We start from the raw sequence: 27,234 nt of genomic DNA, 5'->3' as shown, positions 1-27,234 counted from the left end.
TGCTAAGTAATTTCCTCTCTTTGTGCAAAATACTCTTTTTCACACGCTGGGCTGTTGTACTACACTCGGGTTTTTTAAGAAGAAAGTGTAAAGAGTTTCCTTGTTTGGTAAGTGATGTTGCCTCTTTCCTGAGTTATGTGAAGGAATTATGTGGAGACGCAGGATAGTTCAGTAAGTAGAGCACTAGTTTAGGGCTTGGGAAAGCTGCATTCCAGTTCCTGCTCTGCCACGGGCTTCATGAAGGGTCTTAGGTGAGTCACTTAGTTTCTGTGCCTCACTTTCCACATCTGTAAAATGGGGATAATAGCACTTCCCCACCTCACAAGGGTGTTGTGAACATAAAGACTGTGAGGTATCAGACACTGTGGTAATGAGGTCTACATAGAGATTGAAGATGTGTACGATGAAACAGTGATTGGTATCAGTGAGCAAACCAATCAGTTCCATGGACTTGCAGTAGATGAGATTCATCACAATTCCATCTTCAGCTGCGCCCTTTGGCACTCCACTGTGTCTCCAAGGACATCACACCACCTATTGAATCAGCAACAGCACTTTCTGCAATACCTGCCAGAAGTGTTTCTTATGAGATTTCCCATCAAATACTGTCCAGGCCCAATCCTGGTTAGGTGGTGAGGTCAGATAATAGCTCATAGTGGGGTGGCATTAGGTCTGAGAAGCCTTGATTTCTAATTGTAATGGGAGGAGCATGTGTGTGACGTTCTATTTCTAATTCAAGCAGCAAGCAAGTTGCAGCAAGTGAATATTTAGATATTTAGGCTCCTAACTTCCATTGACATCTGTGGAAGTTAGGAGCCTAAATCACTTTGTGGAACTGGGCCTTACTCACCAAATAGAATATTTTCACACTCTGTTATTCTGAAACTGGCAGGAGGCATGAAAAAAGGATTTTGGAAAGTCATAGTTGTAGCCAAAATAATTATTGCTCTGGGTTTCCTGGTCACAAGATCACTTCACCAAAAGGATTAGCCAGTTAGAGTATGTCTACACTGCAATTAGACACCATCGCTGGCTTGTGGCAGCTCACTTGGGCTCTTGAGACTCAGGCTGCGGGGCTGTTTGATTACAGTGTAAATGTTCAGGCTTTGGCGGCAGCCCAAGTTCAGGGACCCTCCCTCCTCACAGGATGCTAGAACTGCAGGATTTTTATTGCAGTGTAGTCATACCCTTAGTTGTTCCTCACTTTATTGGACAGTGTTAGCTGATTGTCATTGAGAACATCCATTCAGAAGGAGAGAGATATTTGCAGGCTGCTGGGAAGTGATCTATTTCCCTTTCTGTAGGCCCAGACAAGGATTCTACTAAATGTTTGCCATCCCTCATTTCCCGCTGTGATGGCTATGTATTATGGTAGCACCTATGAGCCCTATGTAGTCTCTAGATACACTTAGCAACATAAGTAGGGTTATTGCCACCATTTTAGAAATGCAGAAACTGAAGCACAGGACTTACGTGGCTTGCCCATGGTTACGCACAGTCTGTGGTAAAGCTGTGAATAAAACCCAGAACTCCTGTCTTCAAACCAGCTCTCTAACCACTAGACCAGGGGTCGGCAACGTTTGGCACATTCCTCGCCCGCGCCGCTTCCCGCAGCCCCCATTGGCCCAGGACAGTGAACTACGGCCAGTGGGGGCCGCGATCGGCCGAACCTGCCATGTCAGCAGGTAAATAAACTGGCCCGGCCCACCAGGGTGCTTACCCTGGCGAGCCGCGTGCCAAACATTGCCGACCCCTGCACTAGACCCAGGGTTTTCCCCTGTGTTGCAGAAATATTGTTTCTGGAAGGTAGATGCCTATATTTTCTGAGGCCATGGCTACACTAGAGAGCTTACAACGGCACAGCTGCACCTATGCACTGCTGTAAGCTCTGCAGTGGAGCTGCTCTAAGCTAACAGGAGAGGGATCTCCCGTTACGCCCAATGAGCAGCGGTAGCTATGTTGGTGGGAGAAGCTCTCCCTCCAACATAGCACTGCCCACATTGGAGCTTAGGTTGGTGTAACTTAAGTCACTCGGGGGGGCTTATTCACACCCCTGAGCGACATAAGTTATACCAACATAAGTGGTAGTGTAGACATAGCCGAGTCACATGCATTCCCACTGAGAGGGGCTTTGGGAATCCCCTTTGGCTTTGTTTTCAGTTCAGGAGTACCAAAAGAAGTCTCTTGCCTGTAATGTTCACATCTGTTTGGACTTACTGCAGTTTTTGAACTGCTGATATATTGGTTCCCAGGATGATCCAGAAATGTTAGGTCTGTTATCTTGGCTCAGAGGCTGAGGTGAATTTTCAGAACCCCACAATCTATCAGAAGACAAGGACCAATTGCAACATACTGACTCTGGAGACAGGGCCGGCTCCAGGCACCAGCGTCCCAAGCACTTCTCAAGGGGCGGCACTCCAGCTTTTTTTTTTTTTTCTTTTTTTGCTTAGGGCGGCAAAAAACCAAGAGCCGGCCCTGTTTGGAGGCTTTGCAGGCATTTTGCTGAAAACTCATTCCTAGAAAAATGCAGAACTCCAAATAAAGCTCCAGTTTACATTTGATGTGAACAGCTGGAAGAGATGCACTATTTAACCAACCATTTTAATTGTGTATCTCTCCCCATCAGTCATCGATTCATCACATAACCTTCTTTAGCTCAATATCTTAATCAATATTTGGAGATGCAGTAACCACTTTTCTCATCTGCTGTTTTGACCACACAACAATTTTTTTAACAAAAAAATAAATCCAAAGTGTGTCTAGATCCTATCTGTCTGTAATATCGATAGTACAGGATTAAAGGGTGGGCATGAATATAACAGAAACCAATTTTTGGCCTTTGAACAACAGTTTAAAAGTAGACGACACACACTTCTTTTTCTAATGCTTTATTCTGAATGGTATAAGGTAAACCAATACTGAACACATGCAGCAGGAAGACCTTAGCCAGAAATTAAACCTACTTACAGTGCTGTTATGTTTCGCTTGAAGACCCTGTTCATAAAAAAATATCATTTTTTTCCATTCTTGCATCAGGAATTAAATATATTAATCTAATCCATGTTAATGTCTGGATTTCCTTTTTACACATCACATTCACTGCGGGGATCGTCTTTAACGACTATTCTGAAGTCAGAAATGATAGGGCAACACAAGCCTGAGACGTGTGGCAGTTCTCGCTCCATAGCAAATGTTTGGTACATTCAGTATTTCCAGTTTTCATTTTCAGAATATACACAACATAGGCTCTTCATAGCTGGAACTGCCATTGAGCAGTAGTGTAGTCGAGGGTAAACTGAGTTTACCCACTTCTCATTCGGGGAATATAGAGTTCAGTCTAGGTTAATTTACCCACTTCTTTTTTTACCACTACCCCACTGCCACTTAGCTAACTTACACTGCCAACTTGATTTCATCATTTAAGGGGCATCATTAGGGAATTTCCAAGCTACTGGGGCCAGATCCTACGCTAGTGTAAATTAACATAGCTCCACTGAGGTTGCCAGCTGAGGATCTGGCGCTTATGGTCACAACTGTAAGTATTATCATTAATTATTTTATTATCTAGCGCATTTCTTCCCTAGATATCGCTGCAGTTTATGAAAGTGAATAAGAATTGTTAACTCCATGTTACAGATGGCAGCCCCAGTCCTCCAACAGACAGTGTAGACACACTGCTCAACCCAAATGGAGTCTCACTGAAGCCAATAACGTTCCACTCAAGCACACCACTGTGCCAGTGCACAGTCAACCGAAGGATCAAAGCTATCCCAAATGTCAAAATATTTTTTTTTTGGAAGTAGGATTACACTTTGGAAAGATTCTGGACAAGCACAAGGTAAATTTATAGAAAACTGAGCCAGCTTTCATTATGAAATTCCAGATCCCTCAGCAATTCCAATTCACCTTCCTCCAGGAAAATGGACTTTGATTTAATTTTCTTTTAGAAAATGAAATGCATCAGAGAAACATGAATGTTTGTTTGTTGCTGGAGATGGGGTATTTCCTGATGAAACACATGAGCGTTCCTTTGTGGTGCTAAATTCCTTATTCTAGGTAAGTGAAACAAAAGGAGTTAAATTGCATCATTTTATATGACTGCTGCATGTGAAAAGTATGTGGTGCTGCCTGTTTGATATATGAACATCTTAGATTACCTTTCAGTGGTGGTACTCAGGATGCAAAGCTTTACAGAAATATGAATCACAACAAATGGATTCTGCTTTTCTCAATAGATATGCCCTATTTAAGGAGAACAGAATCTGCCAGAAAGAATAATGTTGCGGGTTTTGTTATGCCTAAACAAGAAGATAAATGGATGGTCAGCTTTAAATTCATCTTTGTGTTGCAGGATCCGATATCCTGGTACCTCTCTCAATTCAGCACCTTCTTCATTTACTTCCAGAGAGACTCTATGGATGATCTGTGACAAAACCACGCCCTTAGTCTCAGACATTTCAGAGAAGTCTGCTACATTCTCGTTAAAAATATCTGTCATCCCCAAGCTTTCCAGAACAGGCTTCAGATCATAATCCCCTTCCACCTTAAATTTGGGAAGAAACACGTTCACTTTGGTATTGGCCATCACGCTGGGATTGGTCCACTGTACTAACGTCTCAGGAGTGAGCGCCTGTTCAAGCTGAAAGAATAAGGCAAGGGAGCATATTAATGGTCAGTTTAAGGGGAAAAAAGACACTCCCCACTGTCCTCCTCACTTCAAAAACCAAAGATAAGGGACTTAAACTTGCCCTTGATATATAGTAATTATCATGGCTAAGGGTAAATGGTGCTTTCAGTTCCATTGATATAACTCTGGTTTAACTCACTGGTGTAGGTTTCTATAGTAACTCCATTAAATGAGTATAATCTGGTCCTTAGCACATTACAAGTACTGTGTGAGTAATCATCACAATAGCCCTCTGAGGTAGGTACCTCAAGGAAATTGTGAAGGACAGCTTAAGTGATTTGCCCAAGGCCACACAGCAAGTGAAAAAGCAAAGCTGATATGTGAGCCAAGGCCTCTTGATTCCCATGCCCACGAGCAATGGAATTACTAGCCTCTGTTTGCCAGAAGCTGGGAATGGGTGACAGGAGATGGATCACTTGATGATTACCTGTTCTGTTCATTCCCTCTGAAATGTGGCATTGGCCACTGTCAGAAGACAGGATACTGGGCTGGATGGACCTTTGGTCTGATCCAGTATGGCCATTCTTATGTTCTTATGTTCATTTGAACTAGACAACAGACTCAAGCTTCAAAATTCTGATCTGGATCTAGATTAGGGTGACCAGATGTCCCAATTTTATAGGGACAGTCCCAACTTTTGGGGTTTTTTTGAATATGGGCTCCTATTTCCCTCCAACTCCTGTCCCAGTTTTTCACACTTGCTATCTGGTCACCCTAATCTAGTCAGTGTTTGTTTCCAGAAATTGATTTGGCCCAAAGTCTGAGGGGTGTGCAGAGCAGGTGATTTCATTGGAATCCATCTCGAACTTGAATTAAAGGATGTCTCATGATCTGAATACAACTTCCATGTATAAATGATAGTACCCACAAAACTGCATGTGCTTATGCTACTGCTAACACAATTAGGGCCAGATTCTGAGATCCTTACTCACAGTGAGTAGCACAGAGGTAAGTGGGGTTCCTTGACCCTTAATGTCTGAACTGTGAACTGGCCGCGGTTCGCTGCTCCAGGCCAATGGGGGCTGCGGGAAGCAGTGGCCAGCACATCCCTCAGCCCGCAGCCCCCATTGGCCTGGAGCGGGGAACCGCGGCCAGTGGGAGCCACGATCAGCCGAACCTGCAGACGTGGCAGGTAAACAAACCGGCCCAGCCCACCAGGGGGCTTAACCTGGTGGGCCAAGTCCCAAAGGTTGCCGATCCTTGCACTAGTATATACCCTTTGACAAATGAGGGAGACTGAGCCATGAAAAGTGAAGTGACTTGTTTTTTTTACTTTTGAACAAGTTCAGGTCAGAGCTGATAAGAGAACCCAATAATCACGACTGTAATGCCCACAAAGATAGTTAGGTTCTAACAACCCTCTATTTCAATAGCGAGACAGGTTGGGTGAGGTAATATATTTTATTGGACCAACTTCTGTTGGTGAAAGAGACAAACTTTGAGAACTCTGAGTAAGTTCTAAAGCTTGTCTCTTTCACCAACAGAAGTTGGTCTGATAAAAGATTACCTCACCCACCTTGTCTCTCTAACCTCCTGGGTCCAACATGGCTACAAATACACTGCAAATTTTAACTTCAGTGAAAGTTAGAAGCATAAGTACCTTTGTAGATCTGGGCCTAAGTGCTTTGCTATAATCACCAGGCTACACATACATTAACATGGAAACTAGATCTCTGGGCCAGATTTTTAAAGGTATTTAGGTGCCTAAAGATGCGGTGAGGCACTTAGTGGACTCTACAAAAGCACTTGGTCCTAGACACAGCACTCCAAGTGATTTCCTTTAGCTGAGGTGGAAATGCGATTTCACAAACAGGACATCAGGTGCAGAGAAGCAGGAGACAGTTAACTCCTAAGGAACCAATATCCTGTTCCCTTCTTAGTAACTTGAGAATAATACAGAAAATATACCTTAGAGGCAGAATTATTGTAAATGGAATGCTTCCCTTGGAAACAACATTTAAACCTTGTCTATTTCTCTTACCTGTTCCAAGCCAGTGGTATCATCCTCAATCTCTTTTGGTAGCAGAATGAGCATGCTCATGTGCTTGTTGAGGCAAGGGAGCTCAAGGATTGCTATTTTTAATTCCTTTATGTAGCCCAGGCAAAACGTAGCTTCCAGGTTCATCATTTGCACTGGTTTTGTTTCAGTCTGTAAAACATACAGGGTACAACTTGGCAGCCCCTTTCTTTCACAAATGGAATGGAAGGAAGGCAAGTATGTGTGCTTGGGTGAGAGTTGTACCTATGCATCATTTCTTTGGACTGGGGCATTTGTTTGCCTTCATATACAGTGAAACCTGTCTGGCCTCATTCCAGAATGACAAACATGGGTGGAAATGGCTTTCTACTTAATACACTGGGGGACACTTTGGGGAGGTTTCTGAAGACAGGAGGTTGCCGCAGATGGGTGGCCTCTGGTACCAGTTTCACTGTAAATTACAATGTATAACATCTAAAGGGCATTGCAATATCAGTCAGCCTAAAGCACCGAAGATATGCCAATGGCTGAGGTACAACATAATCAGGATGGGGTAGCAAAAAATTGGCAACAACTCTGCTACAAGTGGAAAGCTATAAGAGTGCCTCTTTTTTTATAAAGAATCTTACATTTTCCATAAACTCGGAGGAATGCATGGAAAAAATGGTTTTTTTTTTACCCATGAAAGCTTATGCCCAAATAAATCTGTTAGTCTTTAAGGTGCCACCGGGCTCCTCATTGTTTTTGTGGATACAGACTAACATGGCTACCCCTCTGATACTTGTTTCCATAAACTGTTTTAATATTAGTCTGAAAGGAACTTTTGGGGTCCAATCATATGATACAGCCAAATGTTTCCTGTCATTAACATTTTGACTACTGTCAAACAAAACTATTAACTGATCCTGAGCTGGACCAACATATCATTGACCCAGTAAGAAAATAATGGTCCATGTTACACAAGCCAAGGACATGCTATTTCACTAGATGACATAGTGAAATACTGTGGCCTGAAATGTTCCTAGTTTGTAGATGACCTTCAGATAGGTGCTCCAAAGCTCTAGCATGAAGATCTAGATAGCTTTGCACCACCTCCTGGCTGAACCCAGACACTGTTGTCTGTGCTTTCCCTTGAAAACACCGGCTTAGTGTCTCCACTCCGATAAAATGGAAGTGTTGCTGATGGGTAGGGGGAAGCATTTAGACTGAGGAATGGGCGGGAACTGTGAGTATGCCTTCTCTGGGAGGTGCAACTAGCCTTCGCCAGTGCTGTTAACAGTCTCTGGGTTATGATGGAGTCGTTGATGTCTCTGGATCATCAGGAGTTAGTTGTAGTGTGTTGTACTTTTTTCAGTCTCTGCATGGCCACAGGCTGTGACCATTCTCTTTGACACAAATCCCACCACAGTGATCTACTGTTCTGTAACTTCTAGACTAGCTTTCCGCAATGTGAGCTACTTGAGGTTACTTCAAGGGTATCTGAAGTCTTCAGCTAGTGCAGTGATTTGTCTCGAGCTGGGGAGCCATTCTGAGTGTATAACACCAATATTCTGTGCCCTGCACTGGCTATCTCTTTGGTTTAGGATGCAGTTTCTGGTCTTGGTTACAATCTCTGGGGTGCAGTTACCTGTGAGATTGCACTTCTCCCTCACTCACATAATGGCAGTTAATGGTCACTCTTTCTGTCAATGACACTCTAGTCATAGTGTAGTACAGCGGTTCTCAACCGGGGGTCTGGGGCCTCCTGGGGGGCGGCAAGCAGGTTTCAGGGGTCCTCCAAGCAGGGCCAGTGTTAGACTCACTGAGGTCCTGGGCATAAAGCCATGCAGGGCTGAAGCCCGGGGCCCTGAGCCCTGCTACCTGGGGCTGAAGCCAAAGCCTGAGCAACTTAGCTTTGTGGGTCCCCAGGCAATTGCCCTGCTCGCTACCTTCTAACGCCAGCCCTGGCTTTTATATGCAGAAAAAGAGTTGTTGGGGCACTGGTGGGATGTGGAGTTTTTATAGCATGTTCGGGGGGGGGGCTCAGAAAGAAAAAGGTTGAGAACATGTGGTGTAGTAAACTTCACAGCATAGAGAAAAATATATCTGGTAATTTTTCTTCAGATCATAGAAACTGATGAGGTGGGGTCTTTGAAAGGTTTATATAAAACCACCAACACATTAAAATGTTAACCGGTTCAAGGCACCCAAGCCACAAAATGACAAGTCACAGTAGAGAGCTCCATAACAGCCTAGTAATACTGAAGATTTCTATTTCAATTCTTCCAAACGTTTACATACTTTGAAACAGGATAATTTAAATGCCTTTTTTAAACATACCTTGTTGATTTTAAAAGGACATTCTTTGATTTGTGCCTCTGGGAACTTCTTCATCCAGTTTGTTACAAAATAAGCTGTGTTAACCAGGAGGATCTTAGTCTGGTCGTTTATACTCCCCTCATTCAAAATGTTCTCCATTTTACCTGTGCACATGTTTTTTTAAAAAAGCACGTCATTAATAGAATACAGCAATATTGTTGTTCGAATCATTGATTACTCTGCCAGGTTACAATACTAGGGTTGGCTAGATACTGTACTCACAGATGAGGAAATTTAATTCAAGAGGGAGACACCCTACTTGTGATTTTTAGTATTTGTAGCCTAACTCGGGGGAGGGGGAGGACCTGAACTTCCAAATGATGTAAAATATTTATTTTGTGTTTTATGTGGTGTTGGAATCCAGATGATTTTTCCTATATTGGGTATATTATAATAAAAAAAATTCTTAAAAGCTATTGATCTTTCATTTTTAGTGAAATAGTTACAGATGGTTATTTTATTTTTATAGTTGGTTACATTTTTACAAGGAATATTTTAAGGACTGTAGACCAAATTCATCTTTGGTGTAACTGTCTTGGAAGTAATGGATTTTAATGAATTTGATCCATTGTGGTCAGGGTAAATAGCAAGTGCTTTTATGAGAGAGCTGCAGCCATTCAGACACTAGATACAGAAAGGTAATGGCTAGAGAGCTGCAGGCTTCTATAGCAAGTTTCTATGAGATACAGTTTGTAATTTAGGGAGCAAAAGGCAAAGTTCAAAGCTAGTTGCTGCTAATTTCAGATTGAGACGGTATCAGACGAATGGGAAAAAGCAAGAAGTGCTGTTTCAGTTATAGCACGCTACCGACTACTGCATGGTACGCTTTAAAGTCATAGAAAGGTATTTTTGTTGTTTTCCAGACACTCTAAAATTTTAGCAATGTCACGAAAGGAACTGGATTGACAGCATTCTAGACTCATAACTTCTCTTTATGCACAGACTTAGGCACAAAATAGGCAGTACAAGCTACCTGCACAATCCCACCTGTGCCAGTTCTGGAAGAATGAAAATCTGAATCATGTATATCTAATTTCATAGTCCTACCACTGGGGGTACTAGTGACCAAGAAATCCCGTGAGTGCTCAGTAAATAAACAGTGCTATCAAGCCCTGTGCTACTAAACTCAGCAGCAGGCTGGCAAGAGCTGGGAATGCAACCCCCCTAAGGAATTCTGCACACTCTGTCCTGGGACCCTTAGTCTCCTGGTCACTGATTCAAATCTGGTATCCATTGGTGGTGTCCAAAACATCATTAACTTCTGACAGCTGTTTGGTGGCCTATTTGATATGAGTAAGTGATCTCAGTCCAATTATTACATAAAGACAAATCCAGATAAGGAAATATCACCACCATTTGGCACCTTTATGTCAGCAAACAGGCCAAGGAATGAATGGCCTATATGAAATTAATTGGGGGGAAAAACCCACAAAATTTGGAATCTGGGGAACATTTGCCATTAGCATACAACTTTAAAGCAGGTCAGATATTGGATTAAAATTATTAATACGGTCCTTTGAATGTTTGTTTAGGCCCGAATATGAACCCCTTATATCAAAGAGCAATTATTCTCAAATTGACCCATTGAAGTCAAGTGTAACTACTCACCAGGATAAGGAAGGCTTTCACAATCTAGTCCTTAGTTCAGTTTCACTACTGCATCTTTTCTATGTCAGAATATATTTAACATCATTAATCTTAAGAATCACACTAAAAAAGCATGTTCCCGTTTCTTTCACTACATATTTATGTCTGAAAATGTTAGCAAAAAATGTCACAAGGGACCAGAATTCTCATTTCTCTTCAGAGACGTTAAGTAGGGTCTCCTGGATTAAACTATACTTGCCATCGGTTAGCTCCGAAACAGATTTGTTGATCTGCTGCCTGGTTTCCTCCGTTTTTTCTTTGAAGTCTACTAGTTCCAGTTCAGATGGAAATGGTCTCTTGGTGGCATTGATAAACTCCTGAAAGACACAAAGAGTCAAATACATCCCGGGTGCAATCCCACTGATTTAATATTCCTACCACATGGGTTCATTCGACACAAAGAGATCCTGTGAATCTCATCAGCTCAGAGGTTCAACAGGAGTCAAGATTCAATTGTATTACATGAGGGAATAAATTGACCTATGGCCTTTAAAAAGTGCCTATCTTACCACAATTTGAGATGATAAAATGACACAACATGCATAGTCTTCCTGTTGCAAATGATTGGTAAAAATAGACTATTCACACAATCTACATCCTAAACATCCTGACAATATATTTGAAGAGTTTAATGGATGCTATTAGGCCTCCACTAAAATAAGGCTGAAAAACAGTTTACATGATTATATCTTTGTTTTCACTGGATTTTAGCTTTCTGAAAAAAATCAGCTTTTGGGCTGAAATTTTCCGTGCTTGAGCTCTGTCCAAAGGAGTGTTGTTGTTGTGTTTTGTTTTGTTTTTAATTTTGAATGAAATCTCTTCAGCCATTTTTGAGTGCTGCGAGTTGAAAAAGCAAACAATCACTTTCCTTTCTTTTTAATTGTCACACTTGTTTTTTTCCCACACAAATGAAAAAACAGCTGAGCTTCCGAACCTGACATACATAATCATAATGTGTATGTGTGTGTGTGTGTGTGTGTGTGAATTAGGGGCACACTTACACACCACCTTTGGACTCATGAGTTTGAGATCGGAAGAACTTGAGGTGACATAAATCTTTAACCCAGCATAAATGCCTATTGTGCCTTAAAGCCTTTTTACTGTAAAGATTTCAGGTTGTTTAAATATTTATGCAGCTGTAAGGAAGCCGACATTCTTATCCTGACATAAATGTTTAAGTTAGCAGAAAAGGTTCTTAACCATCTTAATCATATGAGGTTATTCTGAGAGTTGATGCTGCCTTAATGATTTTCCTTTTTAAAAAAATCTGGCACATTAAATGCAAATAAACCCTGTTAATGCAAAGTTAATTGCACAGTGGAAGTCTCCAAAAATCAGGAAATGCCTAAATTAAGGTTCCAGATTTAATGTTGATGTACCCGTATTGCATGTGGTAATTCAGCTCCTGTTTGTCTGGATAAACATGTGTAGCTTAATATATATAATTTATATCGCTGTTCATCATAAAAGACTTAGCATAAAATCACACCGAATGTGCAATGCAGAAGTGTTAATGCTGCTACTAGAAACTTAACTTTTTCAATTTCTTTTTTTGTTTTTTAACTTTTTTTAAGGTAAAATTACAATAAAATTTTACATTGTACATTACTTAATTGATGGTGCTACTTATTTGACAATGTTTCCATCTAATAACACATATTACTACTAAACCCTATTTGTTTAGTAGTAATATGTGTTATTAGATGGAAACATTGTCAAATAAGTATATCACAAGAGACTTTTATTTAGCTTCCACTAACCACTCAATACTTTAAATTAAAATTTAAGCATGTCTTGTACTTGAAAACTTCAAGCCTGATATTAGGGAAAAGAAATTGTAATTGGTGGAAGCTATAGAGTAATTGTTGGGGGGAAGAGAACTTTTTTCTTTGGTCTTGTTTTTCTTAATTTAAAGTGACACTAACTTGATATTAAGTCAGTTTCCAGATGTGAGTAAAAAATAGTTTCAGGTAACAGACTGCCCCTGGCTCCCCATTCTAATTATTGTGGTTTTACAATCACAAGGAAAATGACCAATAACAAAAAAGTGAAACTGACTCTATAGGGGAAACAGTGAAACTGATACTACACAGAATCGCCTGGAAAAACAGAGAAATAGATTTTTAGCTATCTTTAGATGATTACAGTCTCCTAGGTCAGTGGTTCCCAATTAGGGGTCTGGGCCCCCTGGGGGGCAGCGAGCAGATTTCTGGGGGGGTCTCCAAGCAGGGCCAGCATTAGATTCACTGGGCCCCAAGGCAGAAAGCCAAAGCCCAACCACATAGGGCTGAAGCCCAGGTCCCTGAGACCTGCCACCTGGGGCTGAAGCTGAAGCCTGAGCAATGTAGCTTCACTGGGGCTCCTGTGCTGTGGGCCCCAGGCAATTGCCCTGCTTGCTACCCCCTAACGCCAGCCCTTGCTCTAATATGCAGAAAACCATTTGTTGTGGCCCAGGTGGGATGTGGAGTTTTTATAGCATGTTGGGAGGGCCTCAGAAAGAAAAAGGTTGAGAATCCCTGTCCTAAGTAAAACAATTTCAGACAGTAACATTTTAAAGCTGATTAATACTGTTGCTATGTTGTGCAGGGTCTTCAAGGCACAGAAAAGTCATTTATGTTTGATGGGAAAGGGAGACCCAGGGAAGGGAAAAAATTTGATGTGATCATATATTTAAAGACTATCATAATGATTGTGCACAAGGAGGCAGAGTTAAGGCAGCCTGGACAACTTTAATTCTGGCATTTTGTAATTTTTGAGCACTTGACTTTGTAACTTTGTTTTTTATTTAACAGTCCATGCTAATGTATAGCTAGACGGAAATTAGTAAACTACCATTATATCAATTTTAAGTAAGGGGGCTTACTTTCTAAAGTTACTAGAATAGCATGAAAAGATTTTTGATTATTAGTAACTTGTTTAGTGTTGACGGTAGGCTAGGCATTTTGATAAGTTGGCTTGATTAAAAAATTTTTTAGAAAGAAATGCAGTTTAAGTGGATAAAGACATTTTAATTCTGAGGCCAACACAGTAACATCCAAACAGACAGTCTATTATGTTAAAATAACCATAAGGCCTGTATAGCCAGTCAATATATTGGCCAAGCAGCCTATCAAATGTATTCCTTAACTACTTACCGTGGTGGGGTTCAGAGACTTTTCTACATAGAGCCGTTTGACCATTTTCAATGAAAAGAAAGAGCTGAGTTTGGAAACATCAGACGTTACTGTTTGGAACCCAAACAAAACATCTTTGACATCTTCTAAATGGAGTGCCTGTTAATGAACATGTTAAGATATTATGCGTCTTTCTTGGCTTAAAATCCCTAGCTGTTCAGTAATAAACAGTACTAGTATTTGGCCACTGTCATTGCTCCTTATATTTACAATGGTAACAAAGCTTCTTTCTCCCCTTATAAGCCCTGTCTGCAAATCTCACATAAAGCTAAAGTCCTGTGCCTGCAATGTTATTTGTGGAAATAGTCCCATTGAAATCAATAGGACTACTCATGCAAGTGATGCTAATCAAGTTTGTCTTTTCAGCATTGGGCTGTCACTGTGTCCACAAATTCCAATCCCTCCAAAAAAACTTTGAGTAACCTCTTGTAGCTTGAGAAAACATCATTCTTAGTATCAGGACAGCTGAAACTTTTTAAAAAATTGAAGCAAATTACAGAAGCTTTATTGAATTATAACTTTAAGGTAAGGAAATATCAGTAGTTCAAACTTCTTATGCATTTACACCTCCCAAAGAATTAGTGAACAGGGAAGAGCAGTTTTTAAACAATACAGTGGTATATAAACTATTTTGGGGTGAAGGGGGAGCGGAAGCAGAATTGCTTAAAGAGTAATCAGATGCCAGCAGCTACAGTGACATGAAAAATACAGCTGATGATTGGGTAGCTAACTCAGAATGCAAAGGCCAAACATTCAAAAATCGTGAGTCAGGTTCCAAAAGGTCATGAGATTTAAAAAAAAAAAAGTGTTGGATTCTTTTTAATTGTCTTCTGGTTTCTGAGCCTTTCAGGGAAACTCAGGTCACCATTTTATGCTTTTCTCAGCAACTATGATGGCTAGAAACTTTCTTTCTAATATAAGCAGTGGGGCTTTTTACTAATCGCCTTCCTTTAAAAGCCAGGGCTTTAAGAAAATCACCAAATGTTACGAAAGTCACAATGAAATCCTGAGAATTGACTATACTGCTACCCCTTTAAATGTAAGTGCTGATTTTCGCTTTTGGACAGTGGGAGGAGAATTTCTAGCAGTTTCAATTTGAAGATCGCCTTCTAAAGTTAAACTAATCAATACCGTTAAGTTTGTCACACTGCTTTAAATAAAAAGCCCCACCCAGCTCTCATCGACTCCCCACTGGTCATTACAGTGTCTATTTCAAGTTCCTGAAATGAGTCACAGGGAATAGTAGAGTGTAATTGCCCCTTCCCCACATCATTCCTTCCCCTGTAGATGTAATCCATTCACTGCCAGTGTGTATACACTATGTCTCCCGCCACCTTATTTATTTCCCTGCAAGTGTAACCCTTTAAGTGCCCCTCCTCAGCAGGTAGAAGAGAGCACACAAAATGGTTGCTGAAATGTTCAAGGATGATTCCAGAAATTTGACTGGCTAATATATAGGGTATTTTATCTTTATAGAGATGTTATGTAAATACCAAGGAGACGTGTATCCCCTACAGAAAAAAGAAAAGCTCCAAGACTGTTATCTTCTTTCCAGTTTGTCTTTGTAACCATAGCAAAATTGTCTTGGCCAAGCCTCACCCATTATCTCCTCATGAAGAGCCCCACATCTTGATTGCTATTGTTTAAGCATGGGAAATACATCTGTATGGCAATTACAGCATACATGAAGCAGTTAGTAAAGCTGCAGCCCTGTTAGTTATCCAGCAGGGGGAGACTCTTCAGCAGTTTACACATCAGCAATACTTCCAGAGCTATATCAGGGCTTATCTTAGGGGACACTGGCACCTGGCAAGGAAGGGTCTACGGCACACTAGTTTGCCACATAGTAGCACCCAGGGTGGACACTGCTACAGGGCACTACCAGTACATCAAAGTACACTTTCAGTGCACTGTAGCTGTGTCCACATGGGCCATCACTGCTTGTTCTACTGCATTAAGCCTCTCGACTACTTTCAGGGGAAAGGGTGAATTTTATTGCCAATGGAATTAAGTACTTTTACAGTAGAACCTCAGAGTTATGAACACCAGAGTATGAACTGACCGGTCAACCACACACTTCATTTGGAACCGGAAGTGTGCAATCAGAGCAAAGCAGCAGGGACAAAAAAAAAGGGAGGGAGGGGGAAGCAAATACTGTACAGTTCTGTGTTAAACGTAAACTACTAAAACAATAAAGGGAAAGTTTTAAAAAAAAAAAAGTTTGACAAGGCAAGGAAACTGTTTCTGTGCTTGTTTCCTTTATATTAAGACAGTTAAAAGCATAATTTTTCAAAGCAGTTCAAAGTTTCAACAGTTTCAAAGTTTCAACAGTTTCAAAGTTTCAAAGCAGTATTAAGTCAATGTTCAGTTGTAAACTTTTGAAAGAACAACCATAATGTTTTGTTCATTTACGAACATTTCAGAGTTATGAACAACCTCTGTTCCCAAGGTGTTCGTAACTCTGAGATTCTACTGTACTACTAATGGATTTTGGCAAAATTTGTTTTATGCATGTTTCCCTAGACATCCCTGCAATGCACCCTGCTGTTAAAACACCAGGCCTATCCTGAGTAGGCATTGCCAATCATGCTGAATTGTGCTGTAATGAAAAGCCATTCTCCAGAAAGTTCAGTGGTCTCAATTGTGCAGTAAACCACAGTGGAACCCTGGTACTCCTGGGGGAATTCTGCACCACTGCACATACACAGAATTCATGTGCTGTGCAGAATTTTTTTTTTTTTTTTTACAGAAAATACATTCTGCTGGAAAGGTGATACAGTTACTCCTTTTGCCCACCAGGGGCTGCCAGAATATAGCAACTGCTCCCAGGTGTGAGTAGCCCCAGCTATGGATAAAGAAGAGAAAGACGCTGCCTTGCTCACAGCATCCTGTCCACGGGGGCAGGTCAGGAGGCACGCAGGACAGACAGCATGGAACTGCTGGGGGGGGGTCACAGAATTGGGTTCAAAAGGGCTAGTGGGGGGGACAGACTGGGGCAGGGGCTGAATGGGAGTGGGGGTGCAGGGACGGGGAGGGGATACAGGAATGCATGGGGATAGTGGATGGCTGAGAGGGGGTGAACAGCCACATGGGGATGGGGGGAGCAGGTGCAGCGCCACATGAGGGGAGGGGCATGGCTGAGTGGGAGTTCCAGGCCACATGGGGATGGAGGGAGGGGTGGCTGACTGGGGACACAGGGACAAATGGTGACGGGGGAGAGAGTCAAGGGATACATGGGGACAGGGGATGGGGCTGGCTGACTGAAGTACAGGACCACATGGAAGGAGGGGATGCAGGGCCACATGCGGACAGGAGGAGAGGATGGCTGAGTGGGAGTTCAGGGACACATGGGGACAGTGGAGAGGGGGATAAAGGGATACATGGAGATGGGGGGAAGAGCGGTGGCTGAGTGAGGATGCAAGGACACATGGCGATGGATCAGGGATCGGCAACCTTTGGCACGTGGCCCATCAGGGAAATCTGCTGGCGGGCTGAGATGGTGGGCCAAGGGTTGTGCTGTGGCGGCCAGCACAACCCATGGCCCACACTGCTTCCTGCAGCCCCCATTGGCCTGGAATGGCAAACCATGACCAATGGGAGCTGCAATTGGCCCAACCTGGAGACCCTGCAGGTAAACAAACCATCCCAGCGGATTTCCCTGACGGGCCACCTGCCAAAGGTTGCCGATCCCTGCGATGGATGGTGCAGGAACACATGGAGACAGGGGCAGATGTGCCTGACTGAATGAGAGAGGCTGGGGGGGTGTCACGGAGTCCTCAGGCAATGCTCTGGAACTACTTTGTATGAGGCCAGTCAGGACTTTGGTTTAGCATCTTCCCCTCTCTGAGCATACTGTTGCCAGGGCAAGAGGCTTACACAGCTTCAACCTTCCTGGATCTGACCTCAGAGCATTCAGCAACCCCTTCCACACCATGCGCTTCCCACAGCGAGTCCACCCAGGCAGGTCTCCTGGGGAAGCCAGAGGGCCTTGCACCCCAACTCTGCAGTCAGACATGACTCTAAGCCAACCAGTAAAACAGAAGATTTATTAGTTGACACGAACACAGCGTAGAACAGAACTTGTTAGCAAAGAAATCGGTGACTTTCAGCCAAGTCCATCTTGGGGAGTTCTGGGCCAGAAGCCCTGGACTCCCCCTCTTTCAGTCCCCCCAAGCAGACTACCCAGCTTCCAGCGACCCAACCTCCAACACCCTCGTTGCTCCTCCTTGTCTTTGTCTCGTACCCCGGGCAAAGAGACACCTGGTCGTCACCTGGTTGTATCCCCATCCTGGGTCTCAGGTTACGAAGGGCACCAGTCATAGCATATGTGCAGGCAGCTGGAGCAGCCTCACCTGCCCCAGAGGTCTCAGCCAAAGTCACACACCCCTATTCCCACCACCAAGGTATTGGTGCAGCACACAGGGAAACTGAGGCACACACCGTATTCATGCAAAACAGCTAGACTCACCTACAACATAACAAGGGGAAAATCCCCACTTTGTCCCAAGGGGTCAGCCAGAGTCTGCATGGTGAAGGCTCCCTAACAATCCCTCCCCCCCCCAGCCAAAAAATTGTTCCATACTTCTTCCACCCCCACCCAACAACTCTCCAAGTTCACACCCAGCCTCCTTCCCAGCAATTATTTTCCTTTCCCTAAGCTCCTCCATTAACCCTGATTTCCCCCAAGGCTTTGCACTCCTTCTGAGGGGTTGGGTGAAAATATGGTTTTATATTTTAGTTTAAATGAATTATTACTCAGAGTTCTGTATTACTATGTCTAGTAAGGAATCTATTTGTCAAAAAAACATTTCCTGAACCTTTTTTTGTTGTCTGCATAGACATAGTTGCTGATAGGTATTTTTAAATTACAAAATAATTGAAACTGGCATAATAACATTGTGTTATTTTGACAAATAACATATGCAGAATTTTGCAGAATTTTAAAATATTGTACACAGAATTTTTATTTTTTGGGTACAAAATTTTAAATTTTTGGCACAGAATTCCCCCAGGAGTAAACCCTGGTCTGAAAGAGATGCAAGCCTTGGTGCAATAGACCATGGTATCACTTAAACCAGGGGTAGGCAACCTATGGCACACGTGCCAAAGGCAGCACGTGAGCTGATTTTCAGTGGCACTCACACTGCCCGGGTCCTGGCCACCGGTCCGGGGGGCTCTGCATTTTAATTTAATTTTAAATGAAGCTTCTTAAACATTTTAAAAACCTTATTTACTTTACATACAACAATAGTTTAGTTATATATTATAGACTTAGAGAAAGAGACCTTCTAAAAACGTTCAAATGTATTACTGGCACGCAAAACCTTAAATCAGAGTGAATAAATGAAGACTCGACACACCACTTCTGAAAGGTTGCCGACCCCTGACCTAAACCATACCCTTTCCCACACATACACATGTTGGAAGAGCTTTTACTGTATACTATTACCTAGCAGGGGAGTTCAACTTTAAAAAGAATAAGTAAATACATAGTCTATAATAGCCAGTTGCATACTTTTGTACCTAAAAGTGAAGGTAGCGGCTCACCTTTATCATTTGGGTTGCGGTGTCACCTTTGGTAGCTTTATATGCCAGAGCCAGAGAAGTTGAAGTACACAGTGGAGCAAAAACAATATTGGTTGTTTTGTCCTTCTCACACAATTTTTTGAACATATCAACTGCAAAGGCAGTATTTGCTAGACGCAGAGCATCGATAGCCATTTTCCTGAAACAGAAAAAAATAAGACCAAGGTAACTAAAAAAATCTACCACTTGCTCATGCTGTAAAGATTTCTGGGGTGCAACACTGATTTGTTCATCATAACACCAGCAGGAAGCGGGGGAAGTTTGGTCAGATCAAGCTAAAACAGTGCATGTTGAGGCACAAAGGGCCAAATCTGTATTTAATCTATTTTTGATGTATACAATTAAACTACACAGATTTAAAAGGTACCTCTCCTGTGCTCGAGGTACCCCTGACACTGAAACACCCCTTTGTTTGTTTCATTGACCTTTGTGACTCTTGGTTCACAATGAACTGTTCCATCAAAGCCTACAATGAATTTTTGTGCATGTTGATCTTCTAGAGCAGAAGTTCCCATTCCCAGATGGTGACTGGTGGCCCCCTCACTAGTGCTCAGCAAAGAGCAGGCTGGTCCCGTAGGCTGGGATTTTCAAAGAAGCCTAAATGAGTTAAGTTCATTTTGTATCCTTTTGAGACTAAATCCCTTTGAAATTCAATGGGAGTTGGGTACCAAACTCCCTTAGGTTCCTATGGAAATCCCAGCTATTGTGCTGACTTACCATTTCCAACTGTTTACATTGCAATTGCTTTCCTACGATTTTTATATGTAAGCAATTACTGCCATTGCCACAGGGATGTTTAGGTGATCTGTGAAATCAGGAAGAGATTGTCCATGAGACAATCTTTGTATTAAAATGTGGTCCTTGCTATGAAAGTGTTTGGGAACATTTTGATCTTGTAGACTGTCAAGTTATTGGGAACAGATTTGGGCCAAATTCAGCCCTCGTGTATGGAGGTGTGCCTCAGCTGTACTGTAGTCAATGAGTCTAATTTGAATAGTAGGATTTAAGCATTCCTCTGGATTTATAGAAGAATATGGCCCATTGGTTGAGTTAATTTGGACCAGCTCTGTCCGCAATACTATGATGTCTAGAAGATAGAAATGTGGAAAAACTCACCTTAACTGCTCCACTGTTTTTCTATGAAGTAACACAGAAGGAGACAGAAAAACAGAAAGTCTGAAACATTGACATCAATGGGAATCTTGCCATTGACTTCTGTATGACTAGAATTGTACCCTGAGACCTTAACAAAAGTCACTTAGCTATGTGCTTGAGATGAACTAGGAAATACTTGTATTGTTTTGTATGAATACAGTACATGTCTCTCTGTGGGTTGTTTGTTATGGGTTACTTGCTATAGAATTAGATCAAAAGGGAATGTTAAAGGAATCAATCAGGAAAGGCAATACAAGGCCTAGATAAGAAGCATCCCAACAAACGCCCAAACACAATAGCCAGGTTTATAACTACTCCTCATTCCCAACCCTGAGTGACACATCACAGTGTTTTGTCAAGGCTGAGGAGAGAGAGATCAAAGGGAATACTAAGCCAAGACATCATGCCGTGAAGCCCCCTTACCAGGTGATAGAGCCCAGGCTCCAGCCCAAGGAGGAATTTCTACACTGCTATTTTTAACTCTGTAGCATAAGCCCAAGTCAGCTGACCTGGGCTCTGAAACTCTGCTGCATTCTCAAACATTTACTAAGCTATTTTACATCTCTGTTGTCATAACCAGAAAAGATCCCATTAGGGTTGGCAACTTTCTAATCGCACAAAACCGAACACCCCTGCCCCGCCCTTCTCTGAGGCCCCGCCCCCCTTCACTCTATTCCCCCCTCCTTCCATTGCTCACTCTCCCCGATCCTCATTCATTTTCACCGGGTTGGGGAAAGGGGTTGGGGTGCGGGAGGTTGTGAGAGCTCCAGCTGGGAGTACAGGCTCTGGGATGGGGATGGGGGTGCAGGAGGGGTCTCCGGGCTGGAGTTGAGGGGTTCAGAGTGCGGGAGGAGGCTCAGAGCTGGGGCAGCGGGTTGTGGTGCGGGAGGGTCTGCGGGCTCCAGCTGGGGGTGTGGGCTCTGGGGTGGGGCTGAGGATGAGGGGTTTGGGGTACAGGCGAGAACTCATGGCTCAGGCAGGGGATTGAGGTGCAGGAGAGGGTGCAGGGTGCAGGCTTTGAGAGGGAATTTGGGTGCAGGAGGGGGCTCAGGGCTGGGGCAGGGGTTGGGGTGCAGGCTCTGGGAAGGAGTTGGGGAGCAGGAGGGGGTTCTGACCTGGGGCAGGAGGTTGGGGTGCAGGCTCTGGCCGGGCAGCGCTTACCTCAGGAGGCTCCTGGTCAGTGGCGCAGTGGGGCTGAGGCAAGCTCCCTGCCTGCCCTGGCTCCACACAGCTCCTGGAAGCGGACGACATGTCCCTGCAGCCCCTAGATGGAGGGGCCAGGGAGCTCTGCGCACTGCCCGTTCCCACAGGCACCATCCCCGTAGCTCCCATTGGCTGCTGTCTCGGTCAATAGGCGCTGCAGAGTCAGCACTTGGGGCGGGGTCAGCGCGTGGAGCTCCCGTGGCCACCCCTGCACCTAGGGGCCTCAGGGACATGCTGGCTGCTTCCAGGAGCCATGCAGAGCCAGGGCAGACAGAGAACCTGCCTTAGCCCCGCTGCGTCACCAACCGGAGTTTTAACGGCCCGGTCAGCTGTGCTGACCAGAGCCACCAGGGTCCCTTTTCAACTGAGTGTTCTGGTCGAAAACCAGATGCCTGGCAACCCTAATCCCAAGTAGCAGCAGGGTATGTTGGAACTGCAATGAGAACCACTAGCCATGTGGACAATGGACTGTCTGTAATCAGGTACCTGTTCAATATTGCATGTAGCAAATTATTTTTTTTGCACATTGTGAAAGAATTTGTACACAGTTACCTCCATATACATAGTAAGTGCAAAGACTTCTGACTGTGTAAATTCTAACATTTGTGTGCACAAACTGTGTAGGTGTGGTATGGGTGTGGTATGCATACACATTGCTGTGTGTATGCAGAGAGATGCTGCATAGGGGACCCTCTGAAAATGTGGCCCTTGCAGTTTAGTAGAAACTTCTAAAATAAACAATAGTATTTGTAAATTTTATGGGAATACATATGTGTGCATATTAGTTTCTCCTGTATACTAGAATTAACTTGTCATCTTAATAGTCAAGGTTTTTTATTAGAGAGGGCCTTTTATAAGAAAAATAGCTTTGATTTCTTTTTAATTAACTTCTGTATGTAATTCTAGATTCACTTTTGTAAAGCATTTGGAGATATCTTTAGTCTAAAAGACGCTATGTAAAAAGATTATTGAAATGTATTGCACAATTTAATTATATGAAGCAACCAAATGGCATCATACTAGGTCCCCGTTTAAAAAACACACCTAATTTATACTGCATTCTTGCAAGGTTTTCTCAGCGTCGGTGAATATTGGCAATGGATTAATTTCCTTGCAAGACGCACCTGTTTCCCAGCAACCTTTCAAAGTATACCAAATACTTTGGTAAACATATGCCATGAGTGTTCTATCATATTTTTACCACAGCTGTATGCCACACTGTGGTGTGCATAGCATGGCATTGGAAATGTGCCTTAAATGCTTTGAGGCATAAGGAAGAGAGCCATGTGTCTGCTACCACCCAAGAATTGCAACCAAATCTATGCTACACACTCATACCCACAGACAGGCATGGCTTATTCCTAGTAGAGTATAGCTCATTCATTTTACATTTTGTATTGAGCTCTTACATAAATGTCTTTTTAAGTTTTGAGACCCAAAGGTTATGCAGTGTATCCTTCCATTGTGAAAAAAGCATTCATAGAAAATAGCAGAGAAAAGATTTATAAGTACTTATTGTTTTGACTTATTAGCTTTTAAATTTCTCGATCTTTTTTTCCTTTCCCTGGACTATTTAAATTTCTTCTCCATACCCTAAAAGCCAGGCTGCCTTTTCAGTAGTAGTTTAGGGCTCAACCGCCACTTTAAACAAAACATGGAATATAGAACAGTTACAAGAGACAGGGAGGAAAGAACAGGTTAAAACTGTCCTTTTAGTTCTCCTAGAGTCTTTCTCTCTTATGCACTTGCTAGTTACACACATTCACTTTTGTGTGTGTACAGATATGTAAAATATCACATACCCGCACTCCTTCCCAGGCTGCCTGCCTTATTACATACACGCCTCCCCCACCACCAGCACACACATTTTAACTTGTTTCCCCACGCTTCTGGTATAATGAAGGTAGGGATTATTTTGTTTCATTTTCAGTAACGTGGTCCCAGCCATGCGCTACTGGGAGTTGGTGTACACGTGTGACATCATCAAAAAAGACAATGGACAATTGGCCTCCTTGGCAAGACTTACCAAAATGTAGAATGACATGTGCAACTTATCTGAAAGATTTTCTTCTTAAATGCTAAACTATTCACCATCAGAATAGAATACGATAGCTGAATCTGGTCCTTCCAGATTGTAACTAAAAGATTCTACAAAGCCATAATAGAATTCTTATTCTCATACTTAATGCAGATCATTCGGCTGTGGAAATGCATGTGAGTTAAGTGTCTGACTTGGTTTCCAGAGAGTAAGAGTACGAACATTTTTAAAAATTGAGTGAAACTCTTCTTCCTTATTCCAGTAAAAAGTTGCAACACATGACTTTGAAATCCTTCCCTTTCATCTCTATTGCTAACTCCGCCAGTGTTGGAGAAACATGAATGGATATGACCAAAGATTCACACTTCTTCTGTAGTCAAATGCATTCCTTACTGAAAATTGGAAGTATTGCATGAAGAACCTTTCATTGTACTGTATATTGATCCAATAATTAGTCCTATTTGAGAGGCTTTTTACCAAATAGATTCTATTTTGGGGATGATAAACTACTCAACATTTATAATTTTTTTTCTAGTGATCTGATTGCCATCAATAAAACGTAGAATGTTTGTTTCAAAAGGCTCTAATGTCTTCATTTTCCCTAAGACACTGTATTGGGATTGGAAGAATAGTGCAAAATCCATCATTTTTTCCACCTGCATATATCAAAGATTGTTGCTGTGGGTTATAAACCAAAAAGCTTTTCATCTGGTTCCGTTCTTTCTGGTAGGGTATTACTCTTCTTTGGAGTTTCTAGGGCAGGCAGAAATCACAGATAGTCTCCACTAGAGATAGGTTTATGATGCCCTAGGGAGAAGTTGGAGATTATGAAGGAATCACATCAGGGAAGGCACAGAGCACATACAGTGTCTCACTTGATCTCCTATTACGGGGTGGGCAAACTACTGCCCGCGGGCCACAACCGGCCCGCGGGACCGTCCTGCCCAGCCCCCGAGCTCCTGGCCCGGGAGGCTCGCCCCCGGCCCCTCCCCCGCTGTTCCCTCTACCCCGCAGCCTCAGCTCGCTCGCTCCGCCGCCGGCGCAATGCTCTGGGCGGCAGGGCTGTGAGTTCCTGGGGCAGCGCAGCTGCAGAGCCCGGCCTGACCCAGTGCTCTGTGCTGCGTGGTAGTGGCGGCAGCGTGGCCCAGCTCCAGCCAGGCGGCGCAGCTGTAGCACCGCCAGCCACCAGTGCTCCAGGCAGCGCGGTAAGGGGGCACGGAGCAGGGGGGGTTGGATAGAGGGCAGGGGAGTTCGGGGTGGTGGTCAGGGGGTGGAGGTGTGGATGGTGGTCGGGGGGGAAACGGGGTTGAATGGGGCCAGTGGTCCTGGGGGGCAGTCAGGAAGGAGGGGGGGTTGGATGGGGCAGCAGGGGGAAGTCAGGGGCAAGGGTTCCAGGGGGGCCGTCAGGGGACAGGGAGAAAGGGTGGTTGGATGGGAGAGGGGTCCCGGGGGGGCGTCAGGAATGAGAGGAGGGGTTGGATGGGGCGGCGGGGATCCAGGGGCAGTAAGGGGACAGGGAGCGGGGGTGTGTGGATGGGGCAAGGGTCCCAGAGGGGCCGTCAGGGAATGGGGGGGGTTGGATGGGTCAGGAGTCCGGCGGGGGGGGGCAGATAGGAGGTGGGGGCCGGGCCACAACCCCCTCCCCTAACCGGCCCTCCAGACAATTTACAAAAACCCATGCGGCCCTCAGGCCAAAAAGTTTGCCCACCCCTGTCCTAGTAGGTGGGCAAGAACTTTCCTGAATGAATGATAGTTAGCCAAGGAGTGGCTGAGTTGGGCAGTGTGTCTGTAGACAAACCTCCTTGGCTGATAGCTCTTGAAAATGGAGCCAGGAAAAGGCTGAACCCCACCCTTCCTTCTAGCATTTGGAGTGAAGGGGAAGAGGAAAGAGCTCCCAGCAATACCCTTTCCCCACAAGGGTGTAATTTTATTTCCTTCTGAAAGTGCAGGAATCCATTCCTGATATCCCAGTCCTTCCCAACTCCGGCTGGAGCCATGCAAGTGTTACTCAGCATTAGGGTTGGGCTAGTTCTTGCTTCCTGAGCATTCCCACTGGGAGGAAGCAAAAGGCACTTTCATTCTGATGACGCCCATTGCACTCTCTTGTCTGCACTAATTGGGGTGGATGAATGAGTTTGTAAAAATACCCAGCCTGAACTTCACCCTAAACCTTGAGCCAGATAAAATTCAAATGTTATGGAAGGTTTGGATCAGTCTGGATAAACATCTGTGATCAAATCACAGCAGCAGACCCAACACAAATCTTTAAACTTAAAGTACTGTGGTGTCCTACAGGAGTCAAAGACACACATGGTAGGTTTCCTCTGAACCATGGAATCCCAGCACACCAGATCTGAAGACAGTAATTAGTCCAGGCCCAAGAGAGACTGGGAGATCTGCTTAGGCCTCACCATCCCCCACACCCAAATGATTTGGCAGACTGTTAGCAAAGATTATGATCCCTATTGATGGTAGGACACACCTTGGATCCACACCGAGATTATAGAAAATAGGGAAGAAGAATTACCCTGTGTCCAGATCGGAATGATCAATCTACTGAGCTTTTGTATTCAGAGGGAAGGGATCAAGGTGGAGGAACGAGTGAGGGAGGGAAAAGATGGGATCAGAAGAAAAGAATCTATCTGAGTCAAAAAGAAGGCAGAAGAATGTGAATCAGAGAGGCAAGGAGGCTAAAGACCTCAAAGTGAGGGAAAGCTTAAGGTAACCATTCAAAGTCTGCATTATCTTCCTTAACAAAATCATTTCAGCATCACGCAGAACCAGCTTCAAACTCTACTCATACCTTCAGGTCCCTGGTTTTAAATATCCTTTCACACGGAACAGCCATGGTCAGATTACGGGTGAATGAGGTTCTCCTATCAGAGATGTATGAGATTTAGAGGCTTTGACTTGATATCTAATGTTTGAAAGGAAGCTACTGTATTAAATATTATGGAATATCGGGGCCCTTTAAAGGTTGGAGAGCCTTGGGCCATGTCCCTCATTTCCCTGCCATTAAAGCCTTGGGAACAGGAATAGCTAAAGAGAGGAAGTTTGGGACATCTACTAGGGGAAAGCCCATTAGCAGACCTAGAAAGACTACACTGGTACATTTCTAAAAGAAGCAAACTATAGAGAGCCCCCAGCTGTTGAACCATTAATCACAGGGAGGAGTCAAGAAAAACTTGAATTGGAATTTTAAAAACTGCAGCATAGACTCCTGCTGCATCCTTCCTTCCCCACCCTACAGAAATAATAGGTCAGCACTTGTACAGCTGCCCAAGGCATAATGGCATCTTTTAAGCACAGTCAGCTTGTGACCCTGAATTTGATTTTTTTTTTTTAATGGTAGGACAAGACATTATAGAAAAGCTTCAAATACCAAAAATAGCTGGAAGGTTTTAGAACA

The 27,234-nt window shown here is 43.5% G+C and overlaps 1 protein-coding gene across 1 annotated transcript; it reads right to left on the bottom strand.

The window, feature by feature from the left end:
• Nucleotides 1-2,947: 2,947 nt before the first annotated feature.
• On the bottom strand, nt 2,948-19,564 carry SERPINB5 (serpin family B member 5). Its single transcript, XM_024203967.2, has 6 exons — nt 19,391-19,564; nt 13,805-13,942; nt 10,870-10,987; nt 8,985-9,127; nt 6,669-6,836; nt 2,948-4,639 (listed from the first exon to the last, which is right to left on the bottom strand). The coding sequence occupies exons 1-6, from the start codon at nt 19,562-19,564 to the stop codon at nt 4,247-4,249; spliced, it is 1,134 nt and encodes a 377-aa protein (XP_024059735.1). The 3' UTR covers nt 2,948-4,246.
• Nucleotides 19,565-27,234: the final 7,670 nt, after the last annotated feature.

Source organism: Terrapene carolina, unplaced genomic scaffold (genome assembly GCF_002925995.2).
Source record: "Terrapene carolina triunguis isolate 2854851 unplaced genomic scaffold, T_m_triunguis-2.0 Scaffold53, whole genome shotgun sequence".
Taxonomy (NCBI): Eukaryota; Metazoa; Chordata; order Testudines; family Emydidae; genus Terrapene; species Terrapene triunguis.
This window is presented reverse-complemented; position numbering and strand designations above follow the sequence as displayed.